At 38.7% G+C, this 23887-nt stretch overlaps 2 protein-coding genes across 21 annotated transcripts in view; both read right to left on the bottom strand.

Annotated features, from left to right (window-relative positions):
• Nucleotides 1-5021, bottom strand: part of NEK10 (NIMA related kinase 10) — a 173638-nt gene extending 168617 nt beyond the window's left edge. For 10 of the 11 annotated variants that reach the window (XM_073333424.1, XM_073333427.1, XM_073333428.1 and 7 more), the window contains exon 1: nt 4915-5021. The gene's annotated coding sequence lies outside the window, so the exon portion shown is untranslated. Of the gene's footprint in view, nt 1-3364; nt 3395-4914 lie in introns of all 11 variants that reach the window. The other variant, XM_073333431.1, reaches the window with a different exon arrangement.
• Nucleotides 5022-9467: 4446 nt separating this feature from the next.
• Nucleotides 9468-23887, bottom strand: part of SLC4A7 (solute carrier family 4 member 7) — a 161722-nt gene continuing 147302 nt past the window's right edge. For 8 of the 10 annotated variants that reach the window (XM_073333411.1, XM_073333416.1, XM_073333420.1 and 5 more), the window contains 6 exons: nt 22578-22646; nt 21837-22010; nt 21289-21420; nt 20378-20478; nt 18102-18209; nt 9468-11004 (listed from right to left, as the gene is read on the bottom strand). In XM_073333411.1, the coding sequence (XP_073189512.1) occupies nt 10923-11004; nt 18102-18209; nt 20378-20478; nt 21289-21420; nt 21837-22010; nt 22578-22646 (666 nt within the window). In that variant the 3' untranslated portion in view covers nt 9468-10922. Of the gene's footprint in view, nt 11005-18101; nt 18210-20034; nt 20087-20377; nt 20479-20597; nt 20745-21288; nt 21421-21836; nt 22011-22577; nt 22647-23887 lie in introns of those variants that run through there. The other 2 variants (XM_073333418.1, XM_073333419.1) reach the window with 2 other exon arrangements.

Here is a 23887-nt window from a genome sequence, read left to right as displayed (position 1 = left end):
GCAAACCTGATACTAATAAACAACACTTAGCACTTCTTTGGTCAGAAGTCTCCAAAGTGTTTTACAAACATTGCTGAAGTCTCACAACACTCCTATGAGATATGGAAATATTAACATAAGAACATAAGAGCAGCCCTACTGGGTCAGACTAAAGGTCCATCTAGCCCAGTATCCTGTCTTCTAACACTGGCCAACGTCAGGTGCCCCAGCAGGGAATGAACAGAACAGGTAATCAAGTGATCCATCCCCTGTCACCCATTCCCAGCTTCTGGCAAACAAAGGCTAGGGACACCATCCTTGCCAATAGCCATTGATGGATGTATCCTCCCTGGACTTATATAGTTCTTTTTTTAACCCTGTTATAGACTTGGCCTTCACAACATCCTCTGGCAAAGAGCTCCACAGGTTGACTGTGCGTTGTGTGAAAAAAAGACTTCCTTTTGTTTGTTTTAAACCTGCTGCCATTAATTTCATTTGGTGACCCCCAGTTCTTGTGTTATGAGAAGGAGTAAATAACACTTCCTTATTTACTTTCTCTGCACCAGTCATGATTTTATAGAATTCAATCGTATCTCCCCTTAGTTGTCTCTTTTCCAAGCTGAAAAGTTTCAGTCTTATTAATCTCTCCTCATACAGAAGCCATTCCATACCTCTAATAATTTTTGTTGCCCTTTTCTGAACCCTTTCCAGTTCCAATATATCTTTTTTGAGATGGGGCAACCACATCTGCATGCAGTATTCAAGATGTGGGCGTCCTGCGGATTTGTATAGAGGCAATATGATATTTTCTGTCTTATTATCTATCCCTTTCTTAATAAAAAGAAAAGGAGTACTTGTGGCACCTTAGAGACTAACCAATTTATTTGAGCATAAGCATAAGCTTTCAGATGCATCCGATGAAGTGAGCTGTAGCTCACGAAAGCTTATGCTCAGATAAATTGGTTAGTCTCTAAAGTGCCACAAGTACTCCTGTTCTTTTTGCGAATACAGACTAACACGGCTGTTACTCTGAAACCCTTTCTTAATGATTCCCAACATTCTGTTTTTGACTGCCGCTGCACATTGTGTGGATGTTTTCAGATAACTATCCACAATGACTCCAAGATCTCTTTCTTGAGTGGTAACAGCCAATTTAGACCCCATCACTTTATATGTATAGTTGGGATTATGTTTTCCAATGTACATTACTTTGCATTTATCAACACTGAATTTCATCTTCCATTTTGTTGCCCGGTCACCCAGTTTTGAGAGATCCTTTTGTAACTCTTCACAGTCTGCCTGGGACTTAACAATCTTGAGTAGTTTTGTATCATCTGCAAATTTTGCCACCTCACTGTTTACCCCTTTTTCCAGATCATTTATGAATATGTTGAATAGGACTGGTCCCATTTCAAACCCCTGGGGGGGACACCACTATATACCTCTCTCCATTCTGAAAACTGACCATTTATTCCTACCCTTTGTTTCCTATCTTTTAAATAGTTACCAATCCATGAGAGGACCTTCCCTCTTATCCCATGACAGCTTACGTTGCTTAAGAGCCTTTGGTGAGGGACCTTGTTAAAGGATTTCTGAAAATCTAAGTACACTGCACTGGATCCCCCTTGTCCACATTCTTGTTGACCCCTCAAAGAATTCTAGTAGATTGTGAGGCATGATTTCCCTTTATAAAAACCATGTTGACTCTTCCCCAACAAATTACGTTCATCTATGTGTCTGACAATTCTGTTCTTTACTATAGTTTCAACCCGTTTGCCTGGTACTGAAATCAGGTTTACTGGCCTGTAATTCCTGGGATCACCTCTGGAGCTCTTTTAAAAAATTGGCATCACATTAGCTATCCTCCAGTCATTGGTACAGAAGCTGATTTAAATTATAGGTTACACACTAGAGTTAGTAGTTCTGTAATTTAACATTTAAGTTCCTTCAGAACTCTTGGGTGAATACCATCTGAACCTGGTGACTTATTACTGTTTAGCTTGTCAATTTGTTCCAAAACCTCCTCTAATGACACCTCAATCTGGGACAGTTGCTCAGATTTGTCACCTAAAAAGAATGGCTCGGGTTGGGGAATCTCTCTCACATCCTCAGTAGTGAAGACCAATACAAAGAATTCTTTTAGTTTCTCCGCAATGGCCTTATCATCCTTGAAAGCTCCTTTAGCATCTTGATCGTTCAGTGGCCCCACTAGTTGTTTAGCAGGCTTCCTGCTTCTGATGTACTTAAAAATGTTTTTGGTATTACTTTTTTAAGTCTTTGGCTAGCTGTTCTTCAAATTCTTTTTTGGCCTTCCAATTTTTACACTCTTTACACTTCATTTGCCAGAGTTTATGCTCCTTTCTATTTTCCTCACTAGGATTTAACTTCCACGTTTTAAAGGCTGCCTTTTTGTCTCTCACTGATTTTTTTACTTTGTTGTTTAGCCACAGTGGTACCTTTTTGGTTCTCTTACTACGTTTTTTAATTTGGGGTATACATTTAAGTTAAGCCTCTATTATGGTACCTTTAAGAAGTTTCCATGCAGCTTGCAGGGATTTCACTTTTTGCGCTGTGCCATTTAATTTTTGTTTAAATGAATTCCTCATTTTTGTGTAGTTCCATTTTCTGAAATTAAATGCTACCATGTTGGTCTGCTGTGATGTTTTCCCCACCACAGGGATGTTAAATTTAATTATATTATAGTCACTATTACCAAGCAGTCCAGATTCTGTGCTCTACTTAGGACTAAATCAAGAATTGCCTCTCCTCTGGTGGGTTTCAGGACTAGCTGCTCCAAGAAGCAGTCATTTAAGATGTCAAGAAACTATCTCTGCATCCCGTTCTGAGGTGACATGTACCCAGTCAGTATGGGGATAGTTGAAATCCCCCATTATTATGAGTTTTTTATTTTAATAGCCTCTGTAATCTCCTGACCATTGCAGAGTCACTATCGCCATCCTGGTCAGTTGGTCGGTAATATATCCCTACTGCTATATTCTTATTATTAGAGCATAGAATTACTATCCATAGAGATTCTATGGTACGCTTTGGTTCATTTAAGATTTTTACTTCATTTGATTCTACTCTTTCTTTCACATATAGTGGCACTCCCCCACCAGCACAACCTGTTCTGTCCTTCTGATATATTTTGTACCCTGGTATTACTGTGTCCTATTGATTATCCTCATTCCACCAAGTTTCTGTGATGCCTATTGTATCAATATTCTCATTTAATATGAGGCACTCTAGGTCACCCATCTTATTATTTAGACTTTAGCATTTGTATATAAGCACTTTAAAAACTTGTCACTTTTTAGCTGTCTGCCATTACATGATGTAACTGAATGGGACTTTTTTCATTTGACTGTTTCTCATCAGATCCTACCTGTATTTTATCATCTTCCACTCTCTCCTCCTAACAGGGACATAGAGAATCTCCATTAATAGATCCTTCCCTATGGGATGCCTCTGTCCAAACCACATGCTCCTCCGCACCTGTTGGCTTTCCCCCGGCCCTTAGTTTAAAAACTGCTCTATAACCTTTTTAATTTTAAATCCAGCTAAGGACTAAGCCTAAACAGGCCTAGATTTCCCATAACAAATCAATATGCTCATGACACTGCTGATTCTCTGCTCTTCCAAAGCAATCTCCCCAGTTCCTACGGTGGAATCCAACATTCTCTGACAGTGTCCCTCCATACAAATAATTCAATCCAAGCACTGGGGGTTTACGTGCACATTTATCCAGCTAAAGACCCAGATCCTGCCTGAGTCTATCCTGGTAAACCACTGCTTACAGATGTGGCAACAGATACAAAGAGGTTAAGTGGTTGGAGAAAGTTATAGAGCAAGTCTGTGACAGAAGGGATAACAATCCAACTCTCTTAAGTCCATTTTCTGTGCTTTAACTATTAGACAGACCTTTTGGGAATGCTGTTGGTGACTGGCAGGTTTTGGAAATTATGATGGTAAATTAAAGCATCAATGATTTGGTCCCTTTTCAATTTCCACAACGGGGATTTGGGGTCGCATGGGGGCAGAACTACGTAACTAGACTGTTTAGAAGGTAAAAGTATTATGGAATCTCTATTTTAGCAGTGTTATCTTCTATTAGCTGGTCTGCCTCACCTCGGAGATATCCTCCCTTGAGTTTGCTGATGTTACTTTACTTTTTTAGACTGTTCAGACTGAGTTTGTACATATTCTCAAGGGGTTAATTGCAAAAAGTTATCAGATTGCTTTTTTTCCCCTGCTGCTTTCCCCCCCCCTGCTGTACAGCGATTCGAACCCAGTTTGAAATGCTATACAGAAACTGTGTATTTAACCTTAAACTCTCCAAGTCCCTCTCATTCCTCCAAACTTGTTAATACATTTCTGGTGAGGTGGGGCTCAGAACTGAAGGGAATCCCTCGGGTGCCCCCTCCCCCATCAACGGGGACAGGGTCATCCCTTATCCTACCAGACCTCTGGGCAGACGTCTGACGCCTCAGAGACCTGGGAGAAGCAGCTGATGCTGTCAGGGGTTCTCTGCTGGGTGTCCCCTCCGGATCCCTAATTTTCCTTTGATCTCACCGCCGTCCCTGTCGTTTCATAGGCTGCCCCCGGTGTTCAGTTGTGGACTGGGTCTGATGGCTCTTCCCCCAGCCCAATTTCAGGGGGCCTCGATCCCCGTCCCAGGACTCGCAAATAGCAGGGACAGGGGCAGCAACCTCCCTGTTTTGGGACCCGCCACCTTCCCTGCGATCCAAGACACACCGGTTCCTGCAGACCCGCACCCCGCGTCAGCCCCGCTGCCAGCGGCGGCCGCTTTGCCCGGCCTCTCGCCGGCGAGTTATTTCCCGACCTCTCTCGGGGGAGGGGGGCCCGCTCCGCTCTGAGGCCGGCCCCGGAGCCCCTCACCCTACCCAACCTGGCAGCGGGCTCCCGCCTACTCACTGCGCGGCGGTGGGAGGTGGCGAGGGTCTAGCCCTTGGGGAAGCCCCTGTTCGCTACGCTCCGGCGCTCCCCGGGCCCCGCTCTTCTCGCCGCAGCCCCCGAATTTGTTTTTGATCAACTGACAGCCTCACAGCCAATCAGATCACTCGTCCTTCAGGGACGCCGAGTTCCCCGGCCAATCGCTGTCCTCCATGCTACAAGGTGCGGGCACCATAGAGACGGCTAAACGCCGCCGCTGTTGCCATGGTCACAACAACGCTCCGGGGTGGAGCTTGGCCAAGTAACTCGGTAGAATGGGGGTCACTGTATTGGGGCCAGGGCCTCCAAGCAGGGGGATCAAGGTCTCCCCCAACCAGACGGGGCAGCGGCTTCCCCCAGGTGGGGCCCAGGAGCGAAGCGGCCCTGCCCCTGGGGGAGCTCGGAAAGGGGAGGGAGGCAGCCCCGTCTGCTCCGGCCGCCTCAGCGCTGCGGGGGCGGCATGCACTGGGACTGCAGGGTGTTGGGAGCAGCAAGGGCTGCGTCCCCTTCCCACCACAGCCCCTCGCCCTCTCCGACACTCGGCTCCCCGCAGCTCTGGAAGCGCTCTGACCCGCTCCCGCTAAACCAAGGCACAAAAATCCCACTCAGAGCGGGACTGTGCCCCAAAGGGGTCCGCTCTAAAACACTAATAATTATTGTTACTTGCAACTTATTGCCTTTAAATACAGCCATCTCCGGGCCTACCAGGCATTAACCGTCTTTAAAACTTCCATACAGTTAGTTCAAGCAGTTAAGACAAATCGTAAAAAATGAGACAAATGTTAAAAAAAACCAAAAACAACTTGAGTTGAAATGATTAGGTACAGGACCTGCAACTCAAACAAAAGAAAACTTGAGGAAACATTATTTCCCTTCAGCATCTACATAGGTTTTCAATCCACACCAGTTTTCCAACTCATAAAGAGGCTAAAATTAAAATAAGTCTTTATAATGGAAGGTGGTGGTATGTGGAGGCATGCTTTTAATAACTGTATTGAAATTTAACCTACACTGTAAAGCAGAAGAAACTTGCCTTCCCTGGAAGCCATAGTCTTTGGTTATTTGGTTGGAAATTTTGGTTATTTCCTTTTAACATACCTAGTCCAGTTTTGATTGATACATTTAATACTTACAAAATCATTCTGTCACATTTACAGCACAACAAATACAGATCATTTGCTCAGATACTTGCACCTGTCTACACATGGAGTTATTCCATAATAGCTATTCAGGAACAGCTATTCCAGAATAACTTTCATGTGTAGACAAATAGAGCACACATCATCCCATAAATCATAAAAGTCTGCAAATGTTAGCAAATGCAATAAATGATTTTTCAAGGTTGTCTGTCCCTTACCAGAGAGCAAGAGAGAGACTGGAACAGCTTTATACCAGTGCCATTAATCCTGTACTTGATATTTGCATTGAAGTAAAAATTAAAACATTTAATTCAGTTCAGTAGATTTTTATTGCTTTTGCCAACTTTTTGAAACATTACAAAAAATAACTTTCTTCTAATCACAATTAAACAAATTACAAAGGCTGGATCTTTTACATTAGAGACGTCAGAGAATTTTGTGTACTTTATATAAACTTAAAACATTGTTTCTCCATTTGGAATAATGTTTAACTTGCTTTGGGTTTTATTAGAAAAGTAAAAGCATTACTGTTTTATTTAGAAAAGCAGTCATAAAAAGCTGGAATTGTACTGTATGTAATTACATCTCAAGTGACCAAATATAATGAATAACAAAATTAAAAATTTTGTTCAGTTAAATGTGCTGAACACTGGAAGACACAGAAAAACAATGTGAATCACGTATCAACAACAGAAGGGAAAAACATGGTTATAAATGCCATGTCGTCTCTTACCAATAAATAAGTCATTATTTAGAAAAACCCTGGATGTCTGACACATTACTCCAAGAACTCCAAATAAGTGTCAATATGTACTAAATTCAATATGAAAAAGTCTTTAGATTAATATCAATTCCAACTAAAAGTTTTTCCTATAGTTGACAATTTTACTAAAAAAGTTACAAAATAAAATTCATTTTTAATTAAAATCACTAGGCAAATTTGTTTTGCATGTTGAACACTACTTTTTCATAGACTCAAAACTGTGTGCTTTTAGTCTTACATTTATTTTCTATAAAATAAATTACTGTTGATATAAACAAGCCACCCTTCACACACTAGTACTATGCTAGATAACAGATGGGACTTAGAGGAGTAATTTTAAAACATTAAATTACTAATCATATGAAACAAAAGCAAATTAGAATCAACATGTGGTGTTAATGGTTTACAAATTCTACGTTTGTGAATTTAAAACAGTATGAACCAATTAAGTTACTTTACGCATTTACAGAATTTATGTACAATATATAACCCTTTATAATGCTACAGGCTCTGTTACATTATACCTATTTATTATATTTGATAGCACTTTGAATCTGCCTTTGCAAAGGGCAAATGTTAGAAAACTACTGTTTACACAGATAAATGCATTTGAAATGAAAGATACTGGGAGAGGTTTTATTAAATGTAAGAGAAATAGTTAATACGTTTGGCTGAAAAAAACCAAAAACACTAGTGCTCTGAATTCCATCCTACAAGTTTTGTAACGATGAACTTGGCAAACTGGAACATTTTGCATTTTTTACTTAAAAAACATATACATTAAAACAAAGAGGAAAGTATAATTAACTTGGGCACGTCTAAAACAGAATTAGAAATGTGTTTCTTGTAATACATAAGAAAATACTAAAAATGAGTTTTTGTAAAGTTAATATTTAAAAATGACTGCTTTGTAAATGAGACCTTTCAGGAGATATTTGAATTGAGTGGTCAAAATTAAGACCTATATTTATGTAAACATACATCTTTATAAATAAATTAAAAAGGATCACAAGGAATTTCCTGAGGTGGCTCTGCAGCCAGATACACAGTAGCATTAAGCTCCATCCCCGGCAAACAAGGCATCTAAAAAAGTGCAGGGCTGTTTTATTTTATTCTGTTAGAATGGAAAAATATTGGCTTAATTTTACATTTTACCCCAAGGTAAATCAGTGTACAGTAATTATCACTGCTCATTTATACCTATTAAGGGAACAATTTTATATATATATATACGTACAGGAAACTATGTCGTTCACTATTTTACTTTAACCGTATACATGATTTTTTTTTAATGCAGAGAAGGAAACATTTATACAAAGTAAAAAATAAGCAGTAAATTACGTAAACACAAGTTACCACTGTGTTTTTATGCACGTAAAACCAGGTCGGATTCTGATGTCCAGTGGTTAAAAAGAAGTGAGAATATAACACATTATTAACCAAGAACATTGGAACAAAATGTAAACAACTTTGCAAGTTATGGTAATTCTGGCACTGATTAATTTACATTATTCAACAGAATCCATGGAATACTGTGATTCTAAGAGGATTTCAAATTTTTACTTTAAATAGAAAAATACCCAATTCCTGTAAAGTAGCCAAAACTTATTAACCCTTTGGCAATGGAAACCAGATGCAAAATGTTCAGTGTCATGAGACCCTAAACTCTGGCATTAAAGGGTTAAAAATCTCAAAATCTGTGATGTTGGTTTTGGGTCTTTGGAAATTGTTGTGCAGCTGTGGACATGGAAGAATAAAATGCTAAAGGATGACCAGTAAGTAAAAAAGCACTGTGGATAATGCTACATACACGGGCAGAGGAGTTTTTATTCTCTTTCTTGACTGTATCAGAAAGAAGATACTTAACAGTCAAGAGTTGACTTGCAGACATGGACTTCATTGTTTGTGAGGTTTGAGGAGTATTTGGGAGAGACAGCCATAATTCTAGTGTACATCTTATTTCAACCAGAGGAAAAAACATATTCCTTGAAGGAGCATATCTTCAGGCTAAGAAACAGGCCATACAAACACCCAGGAATGAAGCAATACCTATACTGTGTCTGACTCAACATTAGTCAAATTGATAGTGCAGACCTTATTTGATTTTGCTCAGACTTCAGCCATTGTTGTGATGTCAGTTTCCACAGCGTTACTCATACTGCTTTGTATTGTTGTTTGGGTCAAAAAACTTATTTTTTCCCCTGGAATTCAGCCTAACCACATCAGCACCATTTTACTATATCATGATTACAATTAAAGGGGATGGTAATGTATGTCAAGTTTAACTTTTTAATATAACTTTAATGCCACTAGCAATATTTCCACCATACCCAATTACTGTTTTTAGTTTTATTGCAAAATGATCCTCACCCCAAATTGACAGCACCCAACTCCATGTTGAGTGGTACTTTCAAAAACATTGCCTTGGCTTAACTTTGCTCTCTTTGAAGTTAATGAGAGTTTAAGCATAAAACTCTCATTAACTTCAAAGGGAGCAGCAGAATTAAGCCAAAGGTGAGTGCTTTTGAAAATAGTGCCCTCTATTTTTAATATATGTAGTTTGTACTTAAAACTATTAGGAGCCTAACAAATGCTGTTAGCAGCTCAAAATTTAGATAAATCATTTGAGAAAATAAAGTAACACCAAAAAACCCAAAGAATAAGGCAAATAACATCAACAGTGAAAACAGGTAAGTGATCGAGATTTTGATCTTGACATAAAATTTTAACATTTCCTCAAATACAAATCCTCACACTGAACATTGCAGGGATTGGAGATACCAGTACAATAACTTGGAACACAACAACTGCATTCTCAGTGAAATATCTAAATGTCCAAGGGCCCCAATAAATCAAATTTACTTTAGTATACAAATATTAACTTTTTCATATTTATTTTACACAGCATTAAGATTCATACCAATTAAAATAAATAAAACTTTTTTTTAAAAATTAAGGTTAATATGCTACCAAATATGCCCTTTACAATGGAAAGGATCATAACTGTAAACAAAAAACCCAAGCTAATTTGTAATCCATAAAATACTGGTCATAAAGCTATTTCAGAATTCTAACCAACTGCTGATAAGTTAGTCAAATACTTTATAAATTAAAAAAAAGAATTAAGCCTGATTCAAGAAAAAGACATTCTGATGAGGACAAGAGATGCTGGAAAGGCTCCAGTCTCCTGAGAATGTGGCGTCTTCCATTAAAGTCAACAGAAGTTATGCATGCACAGGGAGAGGAAAACATCTCTCTAAGAGTTCAAGACGATAATGTAATGAGCTCTAATAAATAGTTATCAACCAAATCAAATACATACTAAATTATTTCTGTTGGAGATCCATTTTACATTACTTAAACATTGAGGTTCCAGAAATATCAAATACTGATTTGAGATTAAAACTACATTTAAAGAGGACCCGTATTGCTATTGAGTAATATAATAGGATTTGAAGAATAGATTTTTTTTTTACAAGGGGATGGTACAGCATTATATATATTTTAAGGACTACGTCACGTATCAATTTATGGCTGAACGGCCAATGCCATGAAATATGAATCAAAGAATCCAGAAATATCATCATCATATAGTGGAGAAAAGTCAAATATGCAGTTTATGTAATGGCACATTAACATTTGTTCTATGGAAACTGACAATCTGTACTTTCCCTGCAAAAAATCTCAAATGTAATTGCCTGCACTGAAAACAAAATTCTGTAGCAGAAGAAGTTACAACAGAGACGTATTACAACATACTAAGTAATGTGGACCAATAATTATCAGCAAAAGCTGATTTGACATTTATGCACATATTGATTACTAAAAAGAATATGCATTCATTTCAATCTTCCTATTTAAAAAATGAAAATAAAATTTCCAATAAAATAAATATTTGAGGCGTGATCACCACCCATCTTACTTGTATGAACATCTCATTATACACGTATAGTATCTACAGTGCTAATAACTGCAGTCCACGTGATACTTCTTAAAGAAACATGGAAATCACCATTCAATGGTCTGATATCCTACAATCATATATACATATACAAACACACACATATATAATTCCCCTTGATTTCGTTCTATAATGATGTTTCAGCATCCACATACTTCATTACAGGTGAATCTTCCATGCTTATTTTCACACTTTCTGGTTTCTCAGGGCTGTTGAAAGCAAAGACAAAGGTTTATGGTCTCCAAAAAACTGACAAAAAGATTAAGCCAAGCACTTCAAACTTTGGATGCTTGCATGCTAAAGTTTGGGATTTTTATAGATGGATACATTTATAATAAAAATCTCATACACACAGTACTAGTTTGAAAAGGCAGCAAACCTAAAAGTAAAATCTTGCATACCATTCTGCTCTTGCATTCCAACCCTGACCGTAAGATTCTTGTGAACTGTGATATGCCCTATCAGAAAATGATGTTTTTGGCCATTTAAATGTATCAACAGTAAAATGTGTACCAAACAATAGTATCTACATCATATAATTATTTTCAGGGAAATTCAGTTTTGTTAATTATATGGAAATGGAACAAGTGTTTTGGTTTTTTGGAGGTGTGGGGGTTGAGGGAGAAACATTTGTCATAAATTCCATTTATATCACAGAAATTTTGTGATGGATTAGTATATGTCTGCATTTATCTATATCAATCTGCAAACTCCATTTATTTTGTGAACACCATCTTGATTGTAAAACTGTACTGTGCCTAAACTTTTGCTTTTTAACCTCCATATTGGACTGGGATTCCAGCAGATGTCTGGAGAAATGCTTGTGCCTAGCGGAGGGTTAGCAAAGGAGAACAATCAGGAGTTGTTCACCTGAACTGTCTTTTATTCAAATAAAAGACCCCATGAACAATGAGATGGCTGCCACCCAAAGTAGTCCTTTCTCAGGTGGGTCATAACTAAGCAACTCTTTACCTGACAAGAACTTCAAGCAGCTCACAGCAGTCATTTAGCAAGGGGAACTAGAATTTTATAAAAGAAGTCTTTTCAATGGCCTTTTTATAATCAACAAGAACCAGAAGGCAAACTGTGCAGGAAGAAAAGGAAGGATCTTGGGTTCCCTAGAAGACACTGAACAAAGCCCAAAGGGCTCTCAGAGTGGTAAGGAAACTGAGGCAGGGTTTTGAATGCAGGTACTTTTATTTTTTCTTAAATCAGTATCTCTCTTGTGCTTGGTCTGTGAGTGAAATGTGATTGGTTTGGAAGTTACTTTGAAAAGTCTCTGGGTTACTTGCTTTCACTGTCACATTGTGCATGAGGAAGGAAACTGTAAAGGGTTAAACTGTATGGTCCTCAGCTTCAATGGAACTCAGAGTATGCAAGCCTACTTAGTAAGCTTGGGAGGGCTGGCACTAGTTTCTATGTCTATGCAGTTGGATTGTGAAGTCCCATTTCTAAGGAGGGGTGCTAGACAAAGGATCTGTACCCCAAGAGTGTGCCCAGGGACAAAGGGACAGACAATGCCTAATCTCTAATCAGACCCAGCAAGCCTTGAGCATGTGGGATCCAGCGGTTGAGTCCAAACAGCATCCACCGGTGGCGGGGAAGGAGGATGCAATGGGATCAGATGATTGTAACATTTATTTACCAAAAACATATTCTAAACTTTAGACTACCCAATGGGAAAATTATCCCTTTTCAATGGAAAGGAGAAATCTAGGATTTGATGCAACAGGAAAAGATGGCATGATTACTACCTATACTGTTCCAAATATCAGGTAATTGGAAAGGAAGGGTCACTGATGAGCAATACAAGGTACATCTCAACCTCCTCCAATCTCATTCCTTTTGGGAGGAACAGTTGACCTCAGGTATGCAATATCAAAGACCTGAACTCTGATGTGCTGCCTTTTGACCAGTCTTTCCAAGCTTATCCAAACAGTTCTTAAATGTTACTGTGAGATTATTGTTGCCTAATTGCTATTAGTTAATTAGTTGCCTAATTACTATTGCAGCCTAATTGTAATAGATATTGGGTTTTTTTTTTTTTTAGCAATTAGAATAAACTTCTTGGAAATATTTTAACTAGAGTTGGAAAGGGATTGTAATTTAGAGATACCTATATGCAGCAGGAAAAGGGAGTTACTGCTGATTTCAAATTAATTCAGGAAAAGCAAGGAGAGCAAACTAAAATTAGCAACAAGCATTCTCAATTTTATGGGTAAGAATGTGGCCAGAGCATTCTCAGGACATCTAACTCTTCTGCTCCTTTATTACAGACACAGACTGGCAAGTGCAGAGATCTTTGGATTAAAAATATGAGATGTATGCTTGATAGTCATCTGAATCAGGAAACCAGGCATGCGCAGAGATGATTTTGGAAGGGAACACCTCATTTACACCTCTGGATTTAACTGATTTGGCATGAGCACAGTGCAAAGTTGCAATGCTTTACAAGTCCTTAATGCACTTGCTGAATTTTAGGCTAGCCTCTTTTCTTATTCTACTAATTAATTAATTTACAGCTGCTCCTTTGAGCCTGTCCTTATTTGGATTGATACCCGACTCATTTATTGTTATGTATGATACACAGAATTGGTCTGTAATCTTAGCTTCATATTTGATTTGTTTGCTACATTTTAAAGGTTTTTTTTTAAATTCTTTATACTTTGCATGTAATAAGATATTAAATCAAAAAAACTAATTTATTTTGATTTCCTGGTTATTCAGTATCTTCAGGCACTAACTTTATGTGCATGTCTCCCACAAGAGCAACAGCCACTCTACCTGCTCGCTAGTTGAATTACAATACGAAAAACTACAGATGGCTAACTGCGCCATTCTACAGTGACTGGATTTTCACATTAACACGTACAGAAGAGAGAGGATGCAGAGAGAGGGGTGATATGGTCAAAGGAAAAGGGAAAAGGATCTTTGCAGCAGCATTCTGAATGGATGAGACTGGGCAAGAATACGTTTGTCAAAGCCAAAGGAAAGGATGTTGCAGTAACTTGTACCATAAAAATTAATATATTTTCTTTTGAAATGTAAGTGTAACAACATCCAAAGTGATGCATGAAGAGCTGTAACTATCAAAAGGAGAAACCCATAACATCAAGAACAGGACCATCGAACTCAAAGGTAAACAAGTGTCTGAGTGACAATCTCATGAGATCTTTGATGCAGAAGTACAATAAGTATTTTTCCTTCTTTAAAGACACCATCTGCACAAGATATTTATTCTTGGACATCAAATGTTATCTCACAATAGAAAAACATTACAATAGACAGCACCAAAAAAAAGGCCAATGACACTTTTATAATTATTGCATAAAGGAGCCATATAGCTTGGAGAATCAAAAAACAGAAACAAACTAATTTAAATGGAAGCTGATTGGAGGGTCAGGGATGAAAGGAAGAAATCATTCATCCCGAAAGTAGAGCTGTTTGTCAAGCAGTGCCAGAGTGACTATGGTGGGAGATCTCAAGCATCTCTTCTCCGAGAACTTCTTGCCTGACCATGATCAAGGAACTGGCTGGAAGTTTATTGAGGCATTGACGGGAAACAACATATGACCAATAAAGGGAGTGTCTCACATCTGCCACTACCTGAGAGGTCCAGAAAGCTTTGAATATTAAGAGTTTGAAAGCTTTGGTAGTTCTGGATTGTGAGCATGAGTAAGACTACTCTGAGGATAGCATCTTTAAAGAAAAGAAGAATTGTCTAGACTCCTAAAGAAAAAAGACAGACCAGCTCCTCAAAAGATTTGAGAGAAGGGTAACTGGAAAAAATAAAAATCAAAGAGCTTTGGTGTAAATGTGGTGAACAGGCATTAACTCAATTAAGAATGAGCCTCCTAATATCAGTCCTTTAGGTGAGCAGCAGACTGGCCTACAGTGCACCACAGAGCTGAATGAAAGACTGTAGAATACATCCTATAAGAGCCTTATTAATCTGAAAATATCTATATGGACTGGTGGGGAAGAAAGATGGTTCCGCAGCAGACCAACCAATCCAGTGATACCAACAAAGGGAAAAATAAATGAATCAAATGCTTGGATGTATAAAACTTTACATTCTGCATCTGTGACAGGGAGAGAAGGAAGACAAAGTTATAGGAGGGGAAGGCCATATAATATTTTATTATTTTTCTCTTGGAAGAAATTGGCAAGATTCTGTGGGGGGAGAAAAGAGGAGCAGGGGAGGGGAGAGTTTGAGGAGTGAGTCTAAGATTGTGAAAAGGCAACCAGAATTTTTGGAGTGGGGCTGAATTAAATTGGAGAATTAGAGTTGTTTAGTAGGGAAGATAAGAAACCTGAAGGAGGAGAACACGAATGTGTAGTGGAAGAAGTCAGTCCCCTCATGGGATTTCTGCCAGAGATACTCGACAGCATGAGAAGCTTATCTACTCTCCTCCTCTAATCCTTCCCCTTGCCCAGTGACCTCATTCCTTTCCTGATATGACTCACACTCACTCATCTCCTTCCTTACTCTTCTCCTTAACCTCTCTCTCTTCTCTCGCTCTTTCCCCTCAATACAAGCATGCTTCAGTCCTTCCTACCTTGAAAAACCCATCCTAGACCCCAGCTTGTCTCTCCCACCACTTCCCCATCTCCATTTCATCTCTAAACTCTGTTTGCAATTACAGTCTGGAGTTCTACTCCTCCAATTCCATTATAGACCCTCTCCCAATCCAGCTTCCACCTCTTGCACTCCACTGAAACCATTCTGATCAAAGACCTCCTTCTAGCCAAATGCCAGAACCATTACTCCATCTTCATCCTCCTTGACCTTTCAGCCACCTTCAACAGTAGCCCATGCTCTTCTTGAAATCTTGTCCTCACCTGGCTTCTGTGGCTGTCCTCTCCTGGTTTTCCTCCTACCTCTCTAATCACTCCTTTTCCTCATCCCCCATTTAACTTCCTGTGGGAGTTTCACAGGGCTCTGTCCTTGGTCCCTTTTCTTCTCCCTCTACATCATATCTCTGGATAATCTCATCCACAGACACATATTCAACTACCATCTGTAGGCTTATGACTCAGATCTGTCTCCTTCTACCCAAACTAAAATTACAGCCTGTATGATGTCTCCTCATGGACATCTAGCTGTCAGCTCAAACTCAACGTGGCTAAAACAGAGCTCAATCTTCTCCCCCAAACCCTTCCCATTATATCCCTCTCAACCACTGTGGACATCATCATCATAATACCAGTCACTGAGGCCAGTAACTTGGACATCATCTTCAACTGACCCCCATCTAGGTCTTCACATCCAGGCTACATCTAAATCTTGCAGATTCTTTTGCATGACTTCTCGAAGATGTGGCATTTCCTATCCATGCACACATCTTTACTCTCTTCATCTTAGTTACTACATCATCATTTTCTCCAGCCTTGAAAAATGCAATCTTAACCCACTTGTATCCATTTAAAACACTGTTGGCCCATCACTTTGACCATGTCACCCTTCTCTTTGCAACTCTCCATTGGCTCCCCTGCTTTTCTATTGCATCAAACATAAGCTACTTGTCTTCAATTTTAAAGCCCTTCATGGTCAACATGTCATCTCATTCAGTATTGACAGGGAGACATCAGCCAAAGACAACTTCTATCATCCACTTGTTAAATTTTCAAACAAGCACCTGTGTTCTTTTTCCCCAGATAGCACCTCACATCTGGGAGGAGCTCCCTACAAACACCTGCAAAGCTACCTCATTACCCTCCTTCAAATCTCTCCTTCAAATTCTCCTTTGAAGCCATGCCTACAATAAACTTGACAATAGTCAGGTTGCTGTTATACTGAGCCTACTGCCTATCACACTGACCGATATTGGTCTCCTTGTTTCCTTATACTCCCTCTTCTATCTGTCAGTCTCCATGTTTTGTCTCGTCTTATACTTAGATTGCATCTTTTTATTCTGTGTTTGTATAGCGCCTAGCACAATGAAGTCCTAGCTGATATGATAATGGTGGTGGTAAACAACAACAAAATATATTTTAGCTGTTTGCCTGGGAACTGCAGATAAGATCGGAGGAGAAAAAGAGGAGGAGAGTTTGTGTGTAAGTAATCTCCTCTCCCCTGAGAGATGGTCAACTATTAATTCTCAGGAGTCATCCTTTTACAGAGCATGAAACTTGAAGAGTTACTCCCTAGAGAGAGATAACTCCCTTACAGAGTTGCTGACAAGGGCAGAGGCAGAACAACACAAGAATTTTAAAATGCCTCCCACTAGCAATCTAAATGGAGTGTGCTGTGTTAGCTCCCATTTTTCCTATAAGCAGTCGCTGGGTTTTTATCTCCCTTTGGCTTGACTGAGATTCAGCCAACCAAGGAAGAACCTCCAATAGAATACCGGGAGGAATCACTCAGAATGTAGTTTGTATTAGGTGATTGCTCCTAGGGATGAAAACTAACTCCATATGAGAAAGAGGCTGTTGGCCATCATGGAGCATGCAAGTCCAGTCACAGAGAATTCATGGCTGCATAGAGCCCTAACATTCCAGTATACCATTTCAATGGTTTTATCTCCATTGAAATAAAACTTTTTTTCCACTGAAACTTTAAAATTAGACACAAGTTTTGGTTAGTGAAGACAGGGAGGGATTAAAAAATCAGAAAGCAAAAAACAGGACAAGGTCCTCGGACAACACAAAGCAGTCAGAAAGCCAGTGAATTCATCCTTCTGAGGATCTCTCCACCCCCTCCATCTCCTCAATGGGCAAATCCATGGGGAGTATACAGATGATGCAACACCTCACCCATCAATTCCTAATTCTATCCTTTCTGAGTGCAGGAGATAGGGCCAGCGAAAAGGGACACCTATGAAGATGGGATGGCAGGAAGCCACGCAGAGGCTGTTTTGCTGGGGATGGGACACTAGCTTTAGCGTCTGATTTTCAGATGTACTGAGCACCTGCAGCTCCCAGGCCCTTCTGATACTCAGATCCTTTATGAACACATGCCAATAAAACTTTTCGTAATCTAAATCCCTTTCAGATTAGCATACATATCTCAAGCAAACTGGAAAGGTCTTCTAATTATGAGACAATACTTTTTACATTTTAATTAAAAGGGTTCATAGCAGGTATGACACTCGTTACTGTATAACCTCTTGGTAAAGATCACCAAAAAAAGAAGGTTTTCAGAATCTCAAGTGTCTCTTGAAAGTAAGATGTCAATATATATTCTCCCATATATTTTCAAGGTATAGAAAATACATTCTTAAAACAAACTATTTTCACAGCCAACAGCTGCTAAACACAAACAAAACTGCAGTTAGAAAATGTGTAAGTGGGTAATTATAGCTACCTCAGGTTAGCTCTGGTTACTTTGGCATTCTCAGTATTCATGGCAAGAGCCTTCCATTGTGCAGTTTTGGCCATTTCGTCTGATATGTTTACAACTGAGGGATCAATGCTGAAGAACAAACATACTTTTTGGTTAGTACTCAATACCTTGCAAAGCATTAACTTTGTCACCCATACCGTTCACATCAGTAGTGCCTTCTGTTATCACTTACATAGCCACAAGTGACATTTTAAGTAAAAATCACCCTAATGCAGTTAAACAGAAATTTAGAACACCAAATCCTGGGTGGTCTCCCATGTCGTAGCAGCTTAGGACTGTTTGTATGTAACATAGTAACTTTTGAACACAGCATCCCATCAATTCCAAAAATTCAAGGAATGTTCTAGGCATCAATTGCCAGAACCCTACTGATTTGTGGGAAGAATCAGAAAATCAAAAGGGGGAACATGGGACACACGGAGCCCCTGGCATCTGATTAACACACCCATAGCTTCATGCACCTCTGCAATTCTCTATAGATCAAACAACTGCACCATCTTTAATGCCCTTCTAGCATAACAATCCCATACCTCATCTCCACTCAGCCTCCCAGTGGAGTTTGACATGATGACACCCTGACAGACTTATCTCCCAGACTAATGTTGGGGGGGATAGGGGGAGATATGGGGCACGATGGTGAGCACACAGCCCCTGGCTTGGGGCAGAATGAGGGACCATGGTATGGTTAGGGAAGCACATAGTCCTTAGCATGGGGGAAGGAGAGGCAGATACAGCCCCTGGCATTGGGAAAAGGGGTGCAAAGCCCCTGGCATGGGGGGGTATGGAGAGCACACAGAACCCCTGGCATGGGGAAGACTGGGAGGAGTTGCAGGGAGTCCTTGAAACAGAGGGGGATGGCAGTGTGGCACACAGAGAGGTTGTGGGGTGGAATGCAAAGAACCCCTGCTGTATACAATGAGTCTGGCCTACAGAAGCTCTGAAGTGCGTGACCCCCTCCCACTGTAATATGAATTAGATACTTCATTTTCTCAAATATCTTTTCCTTTAATCTTTCAAAAATCCATTATGGGTTGTTTAGGAATTATAAAACTACGTCGTACTTTTTGTTTTTTTTAATAAAGGCTGACATCTTTCAGAGATCAGAATTGTTCTGACCAGTACCCAGGAAATAATCAGGGAAGAAAGCATAAAGGCACTATTATTCTGAATTTGATAAAAAGAACTGAGGTTCAAGTGACCTATATCATGAAGTATGAAGACCTAAACTGTCAACTTTTCCTGCTGATCCAGCATTTGAAATCGGGTGATATTTGCTAGATTGCCAATAATCTAGATGTTGCTCAAATCTACTTTTTACCTGCCCCACACCCCTGAACAAGTATTTATACAGATAGCACACAGTGTCTCAGTCAAGTCATTTTTGCCACTCTTCCCCCCCTCTTCAATCCCTCCCACAAATGCAGTCCCTTTACAGGAATGATTAGACACTGCCTGATTCTCCACTAACATGCACCTATGGATCTATTCATACCTATGCAAAGTAGGCTTGAAACTCTATCTTATCAGGACAGTAGTATTTCAAATTTTCTTCAGCTATGACTCCACAACATGTAAGACAGTGGGGAATAAGGCTCATTCTCAGCAAGAGAAAAACTGAGATAATTTATCCAAATAGTAAGCATGTTATTTTTAATTGCTCTGGTTCCAGTTAATAATCTGAAAACTATTTTATGTGTGCAAACTTATAATTAAAAAGGTGTAAAAATTATGATCTGCAAAAGACAGTTTTAGACCTCAACTTTATAAATCAAAGCAGCTGGTAAACATATGGCTCAACTAATGCCATTAGTTAACTATACTTAAACGAAACCTAACATTTCATATCATTAGCCATGCATAGTAACACACAAATATTCTATAGACAAGAACTGACCAAAACAGCTTCTTCACCCTGTGAACAGCTGGTCGAAACTGAGTCATCTGATCTGTTCAAGATGGTTATGTAAATTAATTATTAAAATGCAATTATTTAAAAAAAAAAAAAAAAAAGGGGACACACAAGCCCCTATATCATAAAAGGCAAGATTTGCTTCAATTCTTTCCCATTCCCCAAGCCCTCCCCAGCTACCTATCTGAGTCACAAGCTTAAATGTAAATTTGTTCACTCAAATATGTCAATTATGTTTATTTAATTAAAGCAAAAAATATAAATACTGCAAGTAATACAAAGCGATTTAAAAAACCCAAATTTCAAAAAGCAGTAAGTTGTATCATACCTGTATTTTAGGGCCTTTACAGGAATCTGTAAGAGATTTCCTCCTTCATATGGAAGATGTACAGTTTCACTGTCCACTGTCTGAAGCATTCGCTCTGCTTCCTGCAGGTCACATGCATGACATAAAATTACTCAAGAAGCAGAAAGAACAATTAGCCCAAGCCAAGGAGATTGAGTATTACACATTTTCATCAATTCAGTAGGAAAAATTACCCATTTACCTTTGAATATTGTGGTGGCAGGGGGAACTTCCCCGAGATAGTTTTCTCTCCCTCCCCTCGGCTAAATAATGTTTAAGGTAAATAAGAACCTCTAATGATGTATTTAAAAGGTTTGTTAGGGAACTGGCGATGAGAGGGTTAGTTTATCTGAAATTTTAATGGGGAAAATTATACAGGCAAAATTATTGGTAAATAAGTATCTATTATTCAGTTTTAACTACAGCCCTGTCACATGCAGTGGATGAAATCCTAGCCCTAATGAAGTCAACGGAGTTCTGTCATTAACTTCACTGGGGACAGGGTGTCACCTTATTTCTTTAGAGACTGGTGAAAATCCCAACACAACCAGTATGTCATGGTAGACATTGCTTCTGATGCTAAATTTGAAAAATCCACTGAACCACAGTTAGGTATCAAATTCCATACCATTAATATTTTTATAGTTGTCCTATTCTTTCCCTGAATCCTAACAGAGATTCTGGCAGTAACTCCTAAGGCAGAGAATTCCAAAGGTTAATTACCTTAGATATAAAAACCTAATGTTTATTTAATGTAAACTACTTTTTTTTTTTTTTTTTTTAAATTTCATGCCAATTACATTGCCTTCTAAATACTAGGGTATTTGCTTAGGTTTTCTGTAGCAGTTTCCTCTCGCAATTTTCAACTCACTTTTGGCCTTTTATACACTTACCTCTTTTGCCTTTTTCTTTTTATCATCTTCTTTCTTCTTCTTACTTTCTGGCATAAGGTCATCCAGCCAACTAAGCTCTCGTTTGGTGAAACATAAGTCCATGAGCTTACGAATGAAAACTAATGCTAGCACCTTTCAGGAAATAAGAAGAATCCTTTAGAATATATTTATATGAATGTCAGAAAAATAAAAATATGTATATGCTAATACGTTATCAGCTTCTTAAACCAAGGACAGAATATTTTTTCTACTCATACAAAGGTTATCACATCATAACTTCAAACAAATAGATCTGACTCACTACTAAAAGAACAGATGGACCATTGAGATAACTACCACAAAACATAAATTTTTACCAAGTCTACAGCTTTTCAATTAAATCTGATGTTTATTTTAAAGAAAAGAAAGAAATCATAACTGGCTTCCAAAAAGGAGGATTTTTACTATAACCTTTTTTCAGTCAGCAAATAAACCTTGAAGAGATACATTAATCCACAGACCCTTTTGGAAAATGAATAGATTCCCAAAGATGCTGGGAAAGAACTTACCATCATAGGGAAAACAACAGCAGCTGCAGAGGCTTTAATCACCCATAAAAGAACTAGACAGGTGAGCTGAACAACTGTGAAGACGTGGACCTTCCAGAGTGGCACATAACGGAGGTAGATCAAATCAGGTTGATGTTTGGCAGGCATTCCAAACAATTTTATACGGTCAAAAAACTATATATTGAGAAGAAAGTCATCCTCAGTTAATGATTTTATCCGCGTAGAAGTGGACAGGATAATTAAAGACACTGGGAATATTAAAAATAAGATTCCTTCATTTTACAGCCGATATATGAAATGCATTAATGTAGTGTATATTTGATTTAAGTCACTACTTGTTTTGTATTTTAGAAAATGGGTGTCAATATTTAAGGATTTCATATTGTTCAACAAGTGCCCAGTGAAAGAACACATGCCAGAATTTAAGTGTCCCAGAAATAAGAGCAATTATCCAGACATAATGCTCAGTACCCGTTTCTACATCCTAATCTGACAATACATTGTACCTTTACTTACATTTCAATAAAACGACATTTTAAAGTTTCCATTTCATTTGATGTAAAGCAACTGATTTCAGATCATATTTGCAATTTTACCCTGAGCACGTGGTATGTTTCTATTCATAGAAAGGATATTCCAGGCAAAGACAATTTAAATTTAATAGGTTTTTTAGTAGCCTTATCAAGTACAAAATGTTTTCTAAAAAAAGCAATCAGCTTGTTTAATAAAAATGGAACTTGCCTGGATGCCCCTTAGTGAAGATACTCCCATGTAAAGAAAGACACCATACAAAACTGGCATTGGAATAAACTAGGGGGGGAAAAACAAAGTTAAAAGTTTGCACTTATAAAATTACATAGTAAAATATGGCAGTCCAGGTTAATGGAAGGTGCTTAAAGGAAGGGATCTAATTTTTCCTTTTCTTTTTTTTTCAGTGTTAGGTTGACATATGTAGAGTCCGAAGTCCCTTATTTAACCAGAGAATAAATACAGAACATGGCAGCAACAAGGAAGAGGGCAGTTTTGCCACTGTGCTTCAACCATGTTCGAAAGGGACTGCCTCTAGGATTAAGAAAAGTCTGCATGTCCAATCAATCCTTGGCCTGTCTGACACTGCAACCTGAGTGCCAGTTAGTACCAAATAATTTGGTTTATATAATACAGACAGCCATCTGCTAAGAAATGGATTGAGACCACCAGTTTATTTCACATAATATGCTATCATATGATATTTGCTTTTCGGTCACTAATCCAGCTAACACAAGTGAAATGAAAGGTCTCTAAAATCTCCTGAACTATCCATTCCTCAAATTCTGCAACGCCATATTTTGCTCTGATAAAGGATTGCTTTAAAGCTTACAAAAGTCAATGGGAATCTTTCCATTGACTTAATGGGCCTTGGATCAGGTCTTTATAACCCATATATTCTAATGAAGAGTATTTTATAGGATATAGGTCAAGGTTGACTTTCCCTTCCAGTTGACTATACTGAAAAGTTCTAAATGCTTTGAAGACAACCAGGATATACATGTGCATCTTACAACTAATCTTGAACACAGGCCTTTACTGAAACTTGACAGAGAGACAGAATCATGAACCGTGCCCAAGCCATGTTCATTACATATGGTGGGGTGGCTCACAGTGAGGACATTTTCCTATTAAATAGGCATACTAAGAAATTTCATTGGGGTTGAACGACAACTACATTTAATCAGGTACGAAGAAATAAAATACGTGCTTTTCATCAATATATTGAACAACAGCACAACAGCTTACAGCCAAGCATAACGGGGAGAGGGGGTAGTTGGAAGCAAAAGGGAAAGGCAATAGCCATTTAAATTAAAAAGAAAATTAGATGGAGTATTGCACAAGGAGTAGACATTCATTATTAGTTTCCAGCTGCCTTTGGCTCCATGGAAACTGAACAACTGAGTTTCATAAAAATCAAGCATTAAACGTTTAGAATTTGTGAAATGTGAAAGAAACAATATAGGTCAGATACCAATCTTCTGCATCTTTACTTCTCTACAATACTCTGTTAAGAGTATTAG

The sequence above is a fragment of the Lepidochelys kempii genome, chromosome 2 (assembly GCF_965140265.1).
Source record: "Lepidochelys kempii isolate rLepKem1 chromosome 2, rLepKem1.hap2, whole genome shotgun sequence".
Classification (NCBI taxonomy): domain Eukaryota; kingdom Metazoa; phylum Chordata; order Testudines; family Cheloniidae; genus Lepidochelys; species Lepidochelys kempii.
Note: the sequence above shows the minus strand (reverse complement) of the source record. Positions and strands in the feature narration are given on the sequence as shown.